This window comes from Pieris brassicae, chromosome 2 (assembly GCF_905147105.1).
Source record: "Pieris brassicae chromosome 2, ilPieBrab1.1, whole genome shotgun sequence".
NCBI classification, from domain to species: Eukaryota; Metazoa; Arthropoda; class Insecta; order Lepidoptera; family Pieridae; genus Pieris; species Pieris brassicae.
In genome coordinates this window covers 12,699,219-12,715,518 of record NC_059666.1, presented here as the reverse complement: position 1 = coordinate 12,715,518, position 16,300 = coordinate 12,699,219, and the positions used below count along the sequence as shown (strand labels likewise).

The following is a 16,300-nucleotide window of genomic DNA, read 5'->3' as shown; positions in this document are numbered from 1 at the left end:
TATAACGAATTTGCTATCATATATACAAATTACAATAAGTCCTTATAATATGTAGTCTTACAGTCTAAATGGAATCATTCTTCTTAATAAAGTTTGCAAATGTAATGTTTTAATTTTTTTACCTGTTAAGACAATAAAATTTCTTAAATAATATGCAGTTAAAAACGCGACCGCGCCCTGCACTTATTAAAATTTCGTAAGAATATGTAATTTTCAATATTTGCAGTAAAACAAAATATACAAAAATTTGACATTTTGTCTAAACAGGATAATTACAAGGTAAATTACACATTACATAAGCTTTATATATTTGCAATATTTCAAACTAATTTAATTTATTTTAGCTTATAATGTTAAGTCATTGTATTTTTAGACGGAAGCTCTATTTTTTCTTAATTCGAAAAACTAATTCAAACCTTGTTTGCTTTGCTATTTGGATTTTAGATACCAAAAATTTATATCAGTAATCAAATTTAAATATATAAATAACAGGTATTTATTTTCTACATAAAAAGTTAAATAAATTAATGGGTTTTAAATTTACCTGACAGCCCATTCTAGATACATTTATTTATGGACAAAGCTGCAAATCTTTAGAAGCAACTTGTCTATGTAAATATTCCGAGCAGATTGAAAATATTGCAAATACATTTATATTATTAGTAGAATAAAAGTGAGTAATGACTATTTACAAGTGAATCGGTGAAATATAGGCAGACAATTATATAATATCAATAACTTGAACAGAAAATGAAGTGTTAATTTTTCCTTATTAAATCCATTACCTATTTGAAAAGAATAGTAAGCAAAGGTAATGGCCAAGTATATGTATAACTTTCATATGCAAATAGAGATTTTTAAACATTCCTTATTGTTTGACTAAAGATAAATTAGTGATAGTATTTATTTCAGTTAAGGAACTTACATTAAGGTAAGGTAGAGAGTTCTATCTTTATGCAAATAATCTATGTATTGCATTTCACTTGAGCATAACAAAAATTTATTCCAGTAGTACCTAGTTTAATACTGAAAAATTAACAATTCTATATGTTTGTACTAATTGGCGTTTAAATGTGAAATATATTCATTAAAATAAATTCGTGAACTATTGAAAACATCTTGGACAATATGTGTCCAATAAACTATAAAAATAGTCAAACACCCCATGATTTGTCTAATTATGACAATATAAGAATTTAAGACAAACCATATTGTTCAAAGGATGGGATTGTTGTTAATTTAAGATTGAATTAAAATATATACTGGCAACTAGCACATGTGATAGGTTACAAACATGTTGCAAGATACAGAAGAGATAAAACAAGAAAGAAAATTTTAGTCCTAGTTTTAGGAATTATATTAGAGAGTTACAAACCTTAATTGATTTTTAAAACCCTCTTAAATTAGAAACCTGTCATATACAAAAAAATTCATAATAAATTAACATTAATCCCATAATATTAATAGCAAGAGTTATATCTACGTAACTTACGTGGTGGATGTCCTGTCATGTCGGCCTCATCTGAAATGCAAATACCCACAAAGATTTCACCCACCATTGTTTTTTTTTTAATTTTAGTTCTGCTTGAGTATGTATCTATGTATGGTGTTAGTGGAAAAGATATTAGTTTTGATAACTGTTGGGACAAATAGTGCGATGGTACTTAATTATGTTCTTAAAAAGTAATTTCTCACCATTCACGTGTTTAAAGCAATTAAAAAAAAACTTGATTTACATACCATACTCTCACAAAAACTCATTTCTAAAATTTTCTCAATCTACCTAAAATGCAACGTAAAAAAGAAATACACATCCCAAAGTCTACACTTACCAAATAAGTTAATAATTGCACAAGTGTCAATTCACTTTTCCACTAAATGAGATTTCATTTATAGTGTTTTATCACTGTCACTACACTTCATTAAGTGTCACTATGTGTCACTTAGATACGCTTAACACGGTTTTTGACGTGGGGTCCATATATGAACCGTTTCCGCCACGCTTCATACTGCTACGTACAAGCAATCGTGTTTGACGTGGAAGGGTGCTCCGGAGGACTGAGAGGCTTTTCTGCAGATTTTCTGTCTTCTTGGGAATGATTTGAGGCATTTCCATTTTGAATGTTCACCTCATACACGTTTGATGAGTTTGAGTCTTCGTTGTAGGACAATATGCTAACTTCGTCCGTCTGCAATGTTTTATGAACACATTAAATTTAGTTTGTCAGTATGTGTTAAAAATTGGTGCAAAAATTTATTTTCTGTGATAACTTTTTTCAGCAGTTAAAATTCTACAAATAACCCTATATTCCTAAGTTTTTAAGTATAGTAACAATTCTTTATCAATATTACTCAAACAAGGTGTACTCTACGAATAGTAGAAGACACTGGGCCCGTAAGAAATATAATAAATGTACTTACGCTACTCTCAGATAGTCGTTTCGATTTCTTAAGCGGTGCCGGTTGTGCATTGCTGTCCTGCTTACGCTTAGCGCCTGAAGTAGTTCTTTCTCGTTTTATCAGCGACGGAGATAGATATTGGTGCAATTGTTTGCGTCTCACGTGTCTTGCCTGCAAATAATGTATGTTAATATCACACAAATGCGTGAAATTTTTAATTTTAAACTGTTTCCTTCAATACATTATGAACATACTAAAATTTTATCTCTCATGTATTTTCAGGCAAGTCTAATTCTTGAATCTTACTTTTAATATTTGTAATGGGTCCAATATTTATTATGAATCAATAATAGAAACAAGTCTTAATTATCCTAGATTGTGTTACGGTCACAATCGTTTTCTATAGTCATTATTATTTTTTGTCTTTAACAATTTATGATGTTAAAATATAAAATAGATGGAAATATACTAACCTCAATGGTCATTCCTTCTCTTAACATATTGGTGGTTTCAGCTTGATAGTGAACGACCTTTGTGAATGACAAAATGTCATGTGTCAAGTCAACATTCACATTTGTCTTGTCAAAAACTAAACCAATGAACCACATTGAACATAAGTTGGGCATCACCTCTCCCTGAAGACAAATATTGCTTATTAGGTCAAATAACCAAAATACTACAAGTACAGCATATTTTATAAATTATATTACATATATAAATCATCAGCGAAAAACAACTTCAGCAAAGTTTATTTATATCCTATTATAACTCTACACGCTTTTTTACACTATAAGACTATTTTTAATAAAGAAACGATATTTAGAATGTCCGTTTCGGTATTACAAAATATTCATTTGATTTACTAAACTAACAGATTTATTTCATAATAAATTTATAATACTTACATTTTCATTCTTTTTGACTTCCACATCCACGTTTGAGGGTACTGGAGTACCTAAAATTTCAATAACATTTAACAAATACATACAAGCATTTAAATTTTAACATTTAAAAAATATTGTACTAGTTAATAATAAAGTTATAGGCTACAAATTTTGTTACCAGATAAATCCGCAGAAATACTTTTTAAATAAACAAATATTAATTGAGTGAAATATTAAATAATGGAAGTATTTATCTCACCCGGTGGTAAGGCTAGGGGTTGTCCATTATTGGTGTTCAATGGCACGGAGTTATAGCACTCAGGGTTCACGTGCGCTATTGTTATGTGTTGATTCCTTTCTAGGGTCGCTGTAATGTAAAATGATGTTATAAATAAATTGATGTTACATTATGAAGAATAATATTGAGAATAAACAATTTAACAAAACAAATACCATTTTTGTATCTTTTTGTCACATTGTGTCAACACTGATGAAAATAGGCAGTTAAACTGGTGCAATTATTATACTTTTTAAACTATCATGTGAAAAACTTACTTATAAGATGTCTGATCTTGCTCTCAATAAGGCCACACCATTGCAACTGATCATCTCCATTGGCAGAGGATGCTAGCAACACAATGAAGTGCTTGTATCTTAGGAAAAAGTTTGGTGCTTCAAATAACTTCTCCCAACCACATTTTCCCAACATTATTTCGTCTGTTATTGCTAAACCTGAAATATTTATTTAAAATTAAAAGAAATTGCTAAAGAGGAATTAAAATAGTAATTTCTATTTCTGTATGAAAATACACATAATAGACTTATTACAAGAGCAAGTTAAGAGAAAACACTCAAAAGCTAGTTACATAATTCTAGGTTTTATAAGGTCTTACCAAGTCTAAATTCTTCCATGATCACAGTTCTTGTGGAAGCTGATACGTTGAAGGTTGAGTTTTGCTGCGGGTAGGCTGGTGTGATGATCGGCATCAGATGGAAACGATCAGACATATTGACCTGAATAAAAAATGCATTTAATTTTCTAAAAAAAAATCTTTTTATATCGCAGACTAAAAGATTTTTTATATACATATAACACTATTCATTTAAAATGATATTAGTACTCTTAAATCTTACCCGTGGGTCCCATACAGGAAATCCAAGGTTGACTGAATCGGGTTGTTTTAGAAGAACCGGTTGTGGCCATTTCCATTGGCTGAATACAAGAAAGAATTTGTGGACCAATGTGGCTGGTAATGCATTTGGATAGAGTTGGCATGTTCGGGCAACTAACATAGCCCAAGACACACCTCCCAGATAACCCAATGTGTTTGAGTAGATACCGTGACCTGTAATTAATAAATAAGAAAAAAATAACTATATAATTAATGTGTGTGGTTTTTTTATGTCGTCAAAAATCTTTGAAAATATATACATAAGTTACTAACATATATATGATATTCATTAACCAAATTAACATAATGTTAAGGTTTATATTTAATGATATACATTATTACTTACGTTTCGCCCATAGCTTGATAGCCCTTAATGTCAACCGAAAATTATTAATATTAGGCACTAGACGCAAAATTTCGTCTGTTACGCGGCAACCGTTTAGTGATCTCACGCATTTTTGGTCCAGATTCTTCAGTAGCATGTCATCTCGCAGGTCGAACGAATCTGGAAGAAAATACATAAATAAGTCTTTGTATAAACCTGTGTTAATGCTACTTTTTGATTATGTTGTAATCAACATACTCTGTAACTTCCGATCTGTTTTATATAATACAAATTCCAAATAAAAAAAAAGTACAGAAGACGGCAGCTCTATCGTTATGAAAAGTATTAAAACACAATTATATTACAATACAATTAACACAAAATTTAAAATAAATCACTTTTTAAGAATAACTTGTGACACACAGAAGAGGAATATATTATATACTGTGGCCTCTGTGCCATCATAACCTTTCTCAATAAATACAGTTTAATAGGTGTGTATTGCATCTTTATAACATGAATAAATTAAAGAAATAATCGAATCAGAAACAAACTATAGAAATGTATGACATACCAGGTATTTCCTTTAAAGCAAGTCGAGCAAAGAGCAAATCAATCTCTATTCCATCAAAGTTCATCTTAATAACAGGCACAAATGCATCTTCTACTGCGCGCAAATCTTTCACCTGAAAATAATATGGTTAGAAGGATTTTTGTCAATGTCCACTAGAGCCAGTGGATTATGTATTATATCTACTACTTCTACACAAAGAAGATCTATTATATAACACTGAAATGTTTCCATGTCCATATTCCTTTGGTAGGATTAAAAGTGAAGAAATAGATACCAAGTAATGTAAATTGATTTTGAATTTATATTTTTCTTTACATTATGGTGAAATTTTTTAAAAGCAAGCATAACATAGATGATAAATACCTGTGGCTGTTGTTTCAGTAGATCATAGAAAGACTGAAAGTAATCGGATCTATCAATATGCCTTGGAGCAACACATAGTGCATCTATATCCGCACCCCTGTGATGTACCTACAAAATATAAATTTTGGACATTAGCAGGATTTTTATCACATTTTGAATGTTATGTACCTAGAAATATTTGTTCAAATGTTAAAACCAAATTAAAAAAAATAATGTTTAGTTTATTACTAAACATGCTTTTCACAAGTAGATATTTAAATACCTGTAGATGTATTTTTAATAGACAAAACTAAATATAACATGGCAACATTTATAAATATATATTGAGCGAGTTGTTAAGTAACAAACTTACCCCTAGCCTATAAGACCCAAATGTATAAATATTGCCTCCAACAGTATCTGCCACGCTTGGTGGCATATTCTTCCTTAAGGACTCATCCCTAATCCATTGGCGCACCAGTCGATGCAATGCTCCCAGCACCTCCATACGATGATGCATCTCACCCTCAGACTCAAACACTCCATACGGTGACAAAGAATTTTTAAGTTCATTAGTTTTATCAATGTCAATCTGCTTTGGACCTGAAATTTTGATTATGTTTAATATTATTATTATATAGTCAAATAGGTCTCATTTGCTAATGAAAAAGTATTTAATTGACTTTTTTAAAATTAAATACTATGTAGTTTACAACAAAGCTGTCATTTGAAACAATGATAATTAGCTAATGATATTATCCATTTATTAAAGTGAATTACTAATTACTTTTGGCAATGCTTATTAAGATTTTTTTAAGCTATTATTCTTTATTTATTAGTCACTACAGTGCCACATAACTCAGTTAATATGTAACACTATTCTGATCTTAACTAAATATAAAAAAAAAGTTTTTGTTTGCTTGAATCTATTAAACTCATCCCTATCAATAAAAGTTCTATAAAATGACTGCTCATAAAATAGTTTGTAATAAAGGATGTATTTTCTGGTTTCAAACTAGACTTCAATAATAATTATATATTTTTTAGAAAGTGATATATATAATTTTATTTTATTTTAGGGATTCAAAGAAAGAAAAAAAAAGAAAAAGTAATACATACCTGCCATAGAAATAGCAGAGGTCATTCCCAAAGTTTTCAAGTTCTGTTGGTTCTGATGTTCATTTCCTTTTGAGTTATTTTGGTTTTGGTTGTTAGTGTGTGAATACTGTGAAGCTGGCCACATCTTGACTAACTTCATAAGACTATTCCTTTACTAGGATGGGATAGCAAGCTGTCTTTTAGCTGTAAGCATATGTCTGCAAAATTATAAAAACTATGAATTACAGTATATGATAGTTATTGTATGATGCACTAATTAAATATGCTAATTATGAATTTATGAAAATACTATATATTTAAGAATAATAAGAGTGTAATTAACTAGTTAAAACTACATTATACCCAAATAACAATTTTAATATTTTATAACTACATTATGTCCCTGTTAACTGTTAAAGACATACATATAGCTCATTATGTGGTATGTTAATATGAAATTTAACTCTACAAACAAGACTTGTAACTTTGTATAATTTTAACATTGATTTTATAGATCTTAGCCACAATATCATAAATTACAAGAACAAGAAATCAATAAACAAAGGATATAAACTGTATATAAACTTTATAATTGTATTTATATAAAAGAATGAAAGATTTTGAAGAATATTACTTTAAATAAACAGTTATAGTTTTGTAAAAATCTACTTTTTATATTTATGACTACATTATTCTATTATGAGTGGTATATACAGTATAAACTCCATAGAATTTACCATCAGACTCCCTAACATCTTGAAATGACTTGATTATGGTTTATATTGTTTTCCATACAGTTCAGGTTTATTTTCATATAACAACTCTTTAAAACACCAGAAAATATGCACTTTCTTAGCACCACTATATATTTTATACTGAATTTATAGCAACACACAAACTAGCTCAAAATTTTATTCTATTAATGGTTTTTAAAGAATGTTTCACCCTACAAAGGATAATTTTAGTATTAGGGTGACACAAAGAAACTTGTAGAGGGGAAATAGTTATAACTTAAAAACTATTCTTAGGTATGTCTCCCTGAAATTACATGAAGATTTATATTGTTTGTACTTGTGGGCAACTTGAGGCATCTTTTACATAAATAAATACTTTTAAGTTGTAAAAAACATATTGCATTAATTTCTAAAGCTTTATCGTTTATCTATAAAGTCATTGTAAATATTTAAGACTCATGTTTCATTAAAGAATAAATTAATGTTTGTATTACTAAGGTTGGTAGAATTAAAGAGTGGTATATTTCGTAGGTAAATTATAAGTTCATTCACCTATTAATTCTTAGTGCATAGTAATTGTATTTTCACTAAACACTTACACTTACGAAGGTGAACAGAGGCCGTAATAAAGATACACAAGAAAAACCTCGAAAATCACGGAAACAGAATCCTTATTCTTCAAGACCTTTTTGTTCTTTTTAAGGTCATCGTATGAAAGATAATTAAACACTTTAAAACCTCGAATTTTGATGCAATATATCCATACAACCAAAAATAGATAACTACTAAAATAACCTACTGATTGAAAAAATAACATGACTTGGTTTTAAGAAAAGGAGGCTCACGTTGCATTTAACAATGTTATTACGTTACACTAACCGCTATAATATAGGAGGCACATGCCAATGAGTACTTACCAATTAATTAACACATAAAACAAGCACTGAATTTACACGACTAGTCACTGCAACGACTAGCAAAGTAATAAACATCTTTTGCTAAACAATCACCCAACAGTCGCCAACAACAAGCCAACCATTTTTAATAAAATGGCGCTGTATATTATTGCCATATTAAAAGCAGCCTCGATGCACTGTTTGTATATGACTACTCTGTGGTGCCAAAAAAGTAACCAATATTTAAAATGAAATTTTAATAAATTGTGTAACTAAACGTTACTAAATAAACCAAGATTTATCCCTTAAATCATTTCCACTATATGTATACGCTAGTTAACTATGACTAATATGTGGAACGGAAATTAAGGTATAAATTTAGTAAAATAAAATTATCTAATAAAACTATTTTATTAATTTTTATGCTTTTGATATAAAATATATACAACGTATTTTAATTTATATACAGTTTAGTGCGCATGCCCAAATTACGCTAATAATAATTTTTAGTAATGGCAACTCTTATGTTTCTGACGTATCAGTAAAGAGCGACCCACGACAAATAGGAATCGAAGTTTATCACCTATAGCTGTCTCTTTTTATTCTGCATCAAAAAAAGGGATTGATAGAGAGCCGGTTGATGTTTTCGTGTCAGCCTTGTGCTCATTTACGAGTAAGTAAATCCGCCATCTTGAGAGTGACTCTAAAAGAATAATAAGCGGAATTTCGTCGCGTTTAATATAATATCTTTAAATAATTAGTATTTAAATTAAAGAACATTATATTCATAGTCAATTTAGTAATAATAGTTTAGGTTGTTCGCGTTATATTTATCGTTTTTTGTAGGTGTTAAATGCCCAAAACGCCGATTTATTTGCTAGTGTTTATATGACAGCAGAAGGTACTGAAAGCTTTCTAATAGTTTTTTGCGTGTCTATTTCCGTTTTCAATCTCGACGTACGTTAGCTTATTACGTGAAAGTGAAGTAGGTATTCCCGTTGTGTCCTGTCGGTCATGTGTAAGACCATTATGTATTTTATAGCTTAAAATGCGGTTAGATGGGCGTAGTTGTGTCATATATTTTGTAAAGTGCTAAGACCTCGGGCTTAGGCCAGTTGATAGAGATCACGCAGAGGATGCGAGCAGTGAATTTTGCATAGCGTGGTGTAAAGTTATCCTGAAAAATGTCTACAACTATGCGGCCGACGTTGCAAACTGTTCCCGAATCGTTACCGGCAGACCATGTGACGTCTTCTCCAGCTCCAGCTACGACCACGGCTGCAGCCCCCTCGCAGCCCAGGCACCCTCGTCCTATTTTCAAGGTAAGTCTCTAGATGCTGTTATTTGATGAATATGACTTGCACGTCGTTGCATCTTACCGAAACATGCAATACAAATCGATCAAACGTCATATTCATTAAATCATTGAGTGTATATGTGTCATATGAGGATTCCTCAATCATTGCTTTAGTGGTTATGCCATTGTCTAGTATAATATAATATATTGTTACTTAATCAGAAGAACACAGTATAGTAGGAACTACTAAATTGTGTTAATTGTACAATATAATTTTTTTAATAATAAATACAACAAAATATTAATAATATTTAAACATCTGAATATGATGAATATGAGCTATACATAGAAAATCAAATGTGTCAAATATCATAGAATAGAAAGTGTTCACTGTAGCATACAGCTGAAATATTAAATAAATCATCATCACCTAATTATGAGAATTGCAAGTGGAACTAAGTACCACTGCAATTGATCTAATATCATAAAGATTTAACTGTTTATTTTTTGGCCACAATAATACTCCTTCATTTAGCTTTACAATAAATATTATAAGTTTATATAAAATACTATGTGTCTCTAAATGATTGATAAACATACTATACATATTAACCATTTTAATCTATTGTGTGCAAGAATGAATAAGCACTATATCTATATAATAAGCACTATATAAATACTATAAAGTAAATAAAATAGCAATAAAAGTATTCCATTCACTTTTTGGATCTAACTATGATTGCATTATGTTTGGTATTATTTTAGTTCAATAACTAGGTTTCATTAATTTATGACTTATTAGGAATCCCCTTGTGTAATGCTTTATGTAATTTTAAATACTTTCACAATATAGTGATCTTATTAATATATATGTTAAGAGAAGATCAATTCAGAAGACCATAACAGATAAGTATATTGTTATTGTCAAGGCAATTATTTCATATATTTTTGTATTTAAAAAGATTGTGATTAGTACTTCATATTATTTTTATAAATCTAAATATAATAATTTCAGAGAACATTCAAGTGTAATATAATTAAAAGAAATCTTAGTAAATAATGTAGTAATTATTCATGTTGGTACATAACTGTAGTGTTTCCTAATTGATGAATATTGAGCAAATACAGTTACATAAGGCTATGGAGTCTGTTTTTCCTTAAAGTTTTATAGTGTTTTATATAGAAAATATTTATAGCTCATAATTGTGATCTACATCTAAAGGTGTGGAAATAAAAAAATCATTGACAGATTTAGAATCACTATGTCTGTCACTTTAAACTCACTGTGTGAGATTACAGTCACACCAAAATATTGTAAATATGCCTAGGAATTTCCCTAATGAAATAATTATTTCTTCTATATCCTTGAATTGATATATTGTTAAGGAATTTCAGTTACTGTTGCTGTGTGTGATTACCATACATCATCAATAAATTATAATGATTTAAGTATGCAGTGTTTTCACTAATATAAATTCATAATATTAACGCTTATTCACTGATTTTAATAAATATATTATTTATATATTAGGTAAGGCTCATAAGATCATAAAGCTTCAAGATTTTTTATATTTAAAAGTTTTATAAATTTCAATTTATTATTAACTTCAACAATTCAGTTGGAATAATTAAACTTGGTAAGGTGTATTTTCATAATAAGTTATACAAGCAATGATTGAGGAAACTTAGTTGTTGAAGCTTCAAGCTATTGTTTGTCTTTTGACACTGGTTGTTGTCTTTATGCTGTGTTTGTTTACTACTGTTTTGCAATAGATCTAAGTATGGTAATTTATCAGTGATTAGTCTTGGTATATAAATGTGTTAAGATTCTCTAATCTTGAGCCATGAGCTGTTATAGTTGACAATCAATTATTCAAGTTTATGTAAAAGGGTATATTGATTGTTGAGATTTCTTTAGATGCTCAAAAGTTTAATGGTAATTAAGTGATACATTTCTGCTCATCATTTATGGTACAATAAATATGTTATTGAAAATGTCATTTCGAGTTACGTAACGTAAGCCGTACCCAATGACCTAATTACATTACATTACTCTATGGAAAGTGGTGCCCTATTTATTCAAATAAGACAAATGTTTTCATGCAGAAAGCTTCCATGCAACAGTGAGCATACCGAAAGTTGTATAATGTTGTTTGTTGTGATATGGTTATACAATAGACATTATTTTTAATAAATCGGAATCTAGATTCGCAAATAGCACATGCGGGTAATGCCCAGTATATTAATTTTACGTCCAATTAACATAAACCAAAAACAATAGCTAAAGTAGCTCCTAACTCATGAACTGAACTAAAATGTCTAATAAAGCCAATCACCGCCAAAATACGGCACAGATTGTTGAGGTCATTGCTATTTTGACAATGAACTTAATTTCAAATCGATTTATGATAATTTGACTGACGATTTCGCGTGTAAATGTGAATCACGGTTTGATTTTAAAACAATAAAATTCAATAATTATTTATTTATGTTAATTATAAATATATCAATAACAATTATTTAAACGATTTTTTGTCTACTTTATGTTTCTGATTACATTGTTTGTTTCTAAAAAAAAATAAGTAAATCAAAATAGTTACGATTTTTTTAAAATCTACATAAAACTGAAATGTTATCGAAATGAAGTAGCGAAGAGTTATTTATATCCCAGTTTACGGCAATGTTAATAATTGTTCGGAGAGTTGATCGGTTGTTCGTGGGAGTCACGCAGCCTCGTATTGTAAATGAATGGATGTCTAACTATTTTTACATTTAAACCATTACCTATATATTCCATCGAGTTTAAACACAACATATAAAGGACACTTTTAATATGTTTTGGTAACTTTATAGATGACCATTAATTATTGAAAATTGTTTTTAACTGTTTGCATACCATGTTTTAATAATAATACACACAGGATAATTCTGTGAGTCCTGCCTCCTTTAACATTTTCCTTTGTCACACAAATAAAGATACCTGTATATATACAAAACAATATATATAATTTACATTTTACTACATACGAGCCATACGAAATGCCATTAGGAATTGTAATTATATAAGGAACTATTATTTGAATGAAATAAACATTTCGATAACCGTTAAATTAAGTAACGTAAACTATATAAATAGAATAAGTTTCCGTCCTTGTTCTAACCGTTTGTAATTTCATTACTATTCTAGAGTTGTAGTGAAACTGACATTTAACACTGAGCTGCCTACGTCTGTTGGCTGTTTTAAAAGATAAAATGGGAAAAGTTCCCAAGTTTCACAATGTATGTGATATTTTTATTTCAGTCTGTATCAGTTTTAATTGATAATATATATCATATCTGATATATGATATATTTCATGGATTTTTAAAGGAGTTTTTACCCCAATAAACCTTCTAAAATATGTATTTAAAAAATATTTTACAAGCATTATTAATTTGTCCACATTAATATGAGAATTATGGGATTATTGTAGTAGGATAAAATCTTAGTAAATTATTTGAATTGTAAAATATCTTTTTTGACGTACCATTACAGTTTCTATAATTACAGTAGGTTAAATATAGCACTATGTATAAGGAGATTTGGTAATAGGACGTAATTTTTTTATATACATGTCGTTAGGCACAAAGTAATATTTGGGTGTGTATGTCACGCCCTTTTAGTTCAACGAAAACATTCAATTCATTATTCGTATCACATCAAAACTCATAATGACGTAATATTTTATTTTAATATTAAATCAGGAATATTAGACAGGCTACGTAGAAATGGTGCCGACATGGAAAATGTTCGTAATGTTAATGGTGAAGAGTGGTACACGGCTTCCGACGCCAGTGCAGCATTGCACTTTCTTGTTCTGTACGAAAACGTCATGCAGAAACTGGGTATTAGACCTAAAAATCTATAAAATAAGGTTATCAAATAGATACAAGAAATTTATTAAAACCAAGATTAAATAATGTTTTAAGTTAATTAATATTCATTATATTTGATTAATGATAAATAATACATTCCGAAAATGTCTAGAACTGTATAATAATAGTTAATTCGTGCAAAATGTACGATCGCGTGAATTTCTTAATATTTTACAAGTAAAGCTCGTTGTTTAACCTCGATTGTCCGACACATTATGTTTAAATGCATCCCGTTTATATATACAAAGTTACTCAATAAAGTTGACCTTTATTACACTGCGTTGCGATATACGTTTAATTTGAAGTTTACGTCCTTTCAACCGATATAATATCACTCGGAAAATTGTAAATTTTATGAAATTTTTGAATTTACAAAATTACCGAGCACTTAAATATAAACAACGTTTTTTAAATGATTAGATTCATTTTTGGATTGCTTTCTTTACGCAAATAGTAGTTCTGAAACTTGGATTTCGACTGGATGTATATTTCGAAACATGAGTATTTTTATAAAAGTTGTACCAATTCTTATAAGGCCGGCAACGCATTCGCGAGCTTTCAGGAATTGAGAGTATCCATGGGCGGCGTTATCACTTAAGCCTGTAACGCCACGTGAGCCTCCTACCCCTGTTCTAAAAAAAATGCTATGCTAGTTAAAATGAGATTATTTAAAGTTTTTTGGGTATTTACTGTTCTTTATAAATAGATTTCGTGCTTTTGATATAAGCCATACAAAAATCGAGGTCAAAATTGTTTAACTATTAACTATATGTATTTCAGTTAACATTTTGCCGTATCGATTAAGATAATCATCGCGGATGACGAGCTCGTTCAACCCTATATTTGTTTCGTCTATAAACGTGTAGAATTTCACGATATACATAAATCATAATTCACCCTATCACCCTCCGTATCTTAAGTACTTATGTATTGGATATCTCCGCGAACCGTCCAACGTACTGCGTGTGCTTATTCGCGCAAGATGTTTGATTGACAGTATACTTCGGTTTTAATGCGATATTTCGGTCCTAAATACACATATAATTTTAAGCTTTTCCTTCGAGTTTTTGAATAGTTTGATGCTGTATAAAAAAATACGGAAAAATGTTGTGTCATGTATTTTAAAAAATCCCATGTGTTTGTGAAAAGCACGTACGCGTTGAATACCTTATCGTACAACGTACAAGAGGCACCAAGCAAGTTACCTTATTGTTACGGCCTTGAAGGATCTACGATTCTATTATATGACAACTTTTAATGTAACACACAGTCGCTAAGTAGGTATAGTAGCTTGCTTAACATACAATGTTTAGTCCACTTTGGAATGAAATATTTAAGATGCAATTCTTCGCGAATCAACCGGCCGTTGTCACGCATGAATGATTTCACGTATTGACGTATCTATCTATTCAGAGCATTTATTTGATGTATGAGCATCGAGAAATACGTTTGTCGAATAAAATAAAGCTTGGCGATAACATGATAAGGAATTATAGTGATTAGTTAGTTTTCGTCTTTTGGATATTTCGACATTAAAACTAACTACTTTTTACTTGAATATATAGTATTTCATTGAGATAGTATGCTTTGTTATTTATAACTATCCCCTATATTAATTTAGGTTGAGAGTGTTATAAGTGATTGATATAATGCTAACTTCAATGTAAAAGTATTATAGCTAATTTGTTGTAAATTTCAAATTATCCATAGAGTACACTGAAATATGAATCCTACTGCTAAATAAATGCCGACAAATTAATAAGTTTTCTGCTTGTTTTCTTGTTGATTACGTATTCACGAATAAAACCCTAAAATAGGCTATTTGACAGTATGAGAAATAAAGTGTTATTGAGAGTAAAACGTATAAAAAAGCGTTTTGTAATAAACAACTAGTAAATAATCATTAATATATCTAAATCTCCATACTTAACAATAATTAAACAGATTCCTCGAACCGATTATGTCGTAGCTAGTTTGTGAATTACTTGTCTTGGTCTATCTCATCCTAATGCAGACTTTAATACACATTAAGATTGAAATAAAATATATGTGTATTTTTAGAATGATAATTGACAAGTAAAAAACTTGAAGTTTGTTTACGTGTTTACTGGCACGCCTTATGGTGATGCGACGCCATCTTGTCTGGAGGTGGCGGGTTTAATTTGAATTTGTATATAAAATACTTTACAGAACTACATATAACAATTTAATCTAATGAAATTGGTTTAATCTGGTCAAATAGCCCATTGGTGATATTAAAATAAGTTCCAGTGTTTTGGTGGTAATCGAAGGGCAAGCTTTTGTATGAAAACAAAGAAAAGTTTGCGTGAAAGCAACATAAATATGCATTTAAGAATAAATAGATAAACAGGAGTCGGGCAAGTGTAGCGAACAGCGACTCATAGATATAAATAATGCGATGTTTATATACTTTTTACATTTGTTTTGATCGCTTCGATGTTGGACGTTAACTGGATCGTTTTTATCGTAAAGCTGCTTCGTATCGTAAAGGGGCTTTGAATATCTTATTAAAAACATTAGTTTCTAGCCGTTACATTTTAAATTACGCAATGGATTTCGATGTGGCTTCCAACAGTAGTTTTGTGTTTGGAACAATATCGAATGCTCTAATATATTAATTATGTATTTGCTATAATTATGCTC

The 16,300-nt window shown here is 29.6% G+C and overlaps 1 protein-coding gene across 3 annotated transcripts; it reads right to left on the bottom strand.

Annotated features, from left to right (window-relative positions):
* Positions 1–14: 14 nt before the first annotated feature.
* LOC123720352 (poly(A) polymerase type 3) lies at positions 15–8,560 on the bottom strand. Of its 3 annotated transcripts, XR_006756051.1 has the most exons (15): positions 8,447–8,560; positions 6,817–7,013; positions 6,071–6,300; positions 5,719–5,826; positions 5,356–5,467; positions 4,803–4,961; positions 4,419–4,630; positions 4,178–4,298; positions 3,840–4,016; positions 3,544–3,651; positions 3,306–3,355; positions 2,874–3,035; positions 2,422–2,571; positions 1,833–2,189; positions 15–1,522 (listed from the first exon to the last, which is right to left on the bottom strand). XR_006756051.1 is itself a non-coding variant. In XM_045676917.1 (14 exons), the coding sequence occupies exons 2-14, from the start codon at positions 6,953–6,955 to the stop codon at positions 2,013–2,015; spliced, it is 1,905 nt and encodes a 634-aa protein (XP_045532873.1). In that variant the 5' UTR covers positions 6,956–7,013; positions 8,447–8,560; the 3' UTR covers positions 15–2,012. The 3 variants fall into 3 exon arrangements, 2 of the variants coding, with proteins under 2 accessions (XP_045532873.1, XP_045532874.1); XM_045676917.1 differs by having other exon boundaries at positions 15–2,189; XM_045676918.1 differs by having other exon boundaries at positions 15–2,189; positions 3,306–3,346.
* Between the last annotated feature and the right edge of the window lie 7,740 nt (positions 8,561–16,300).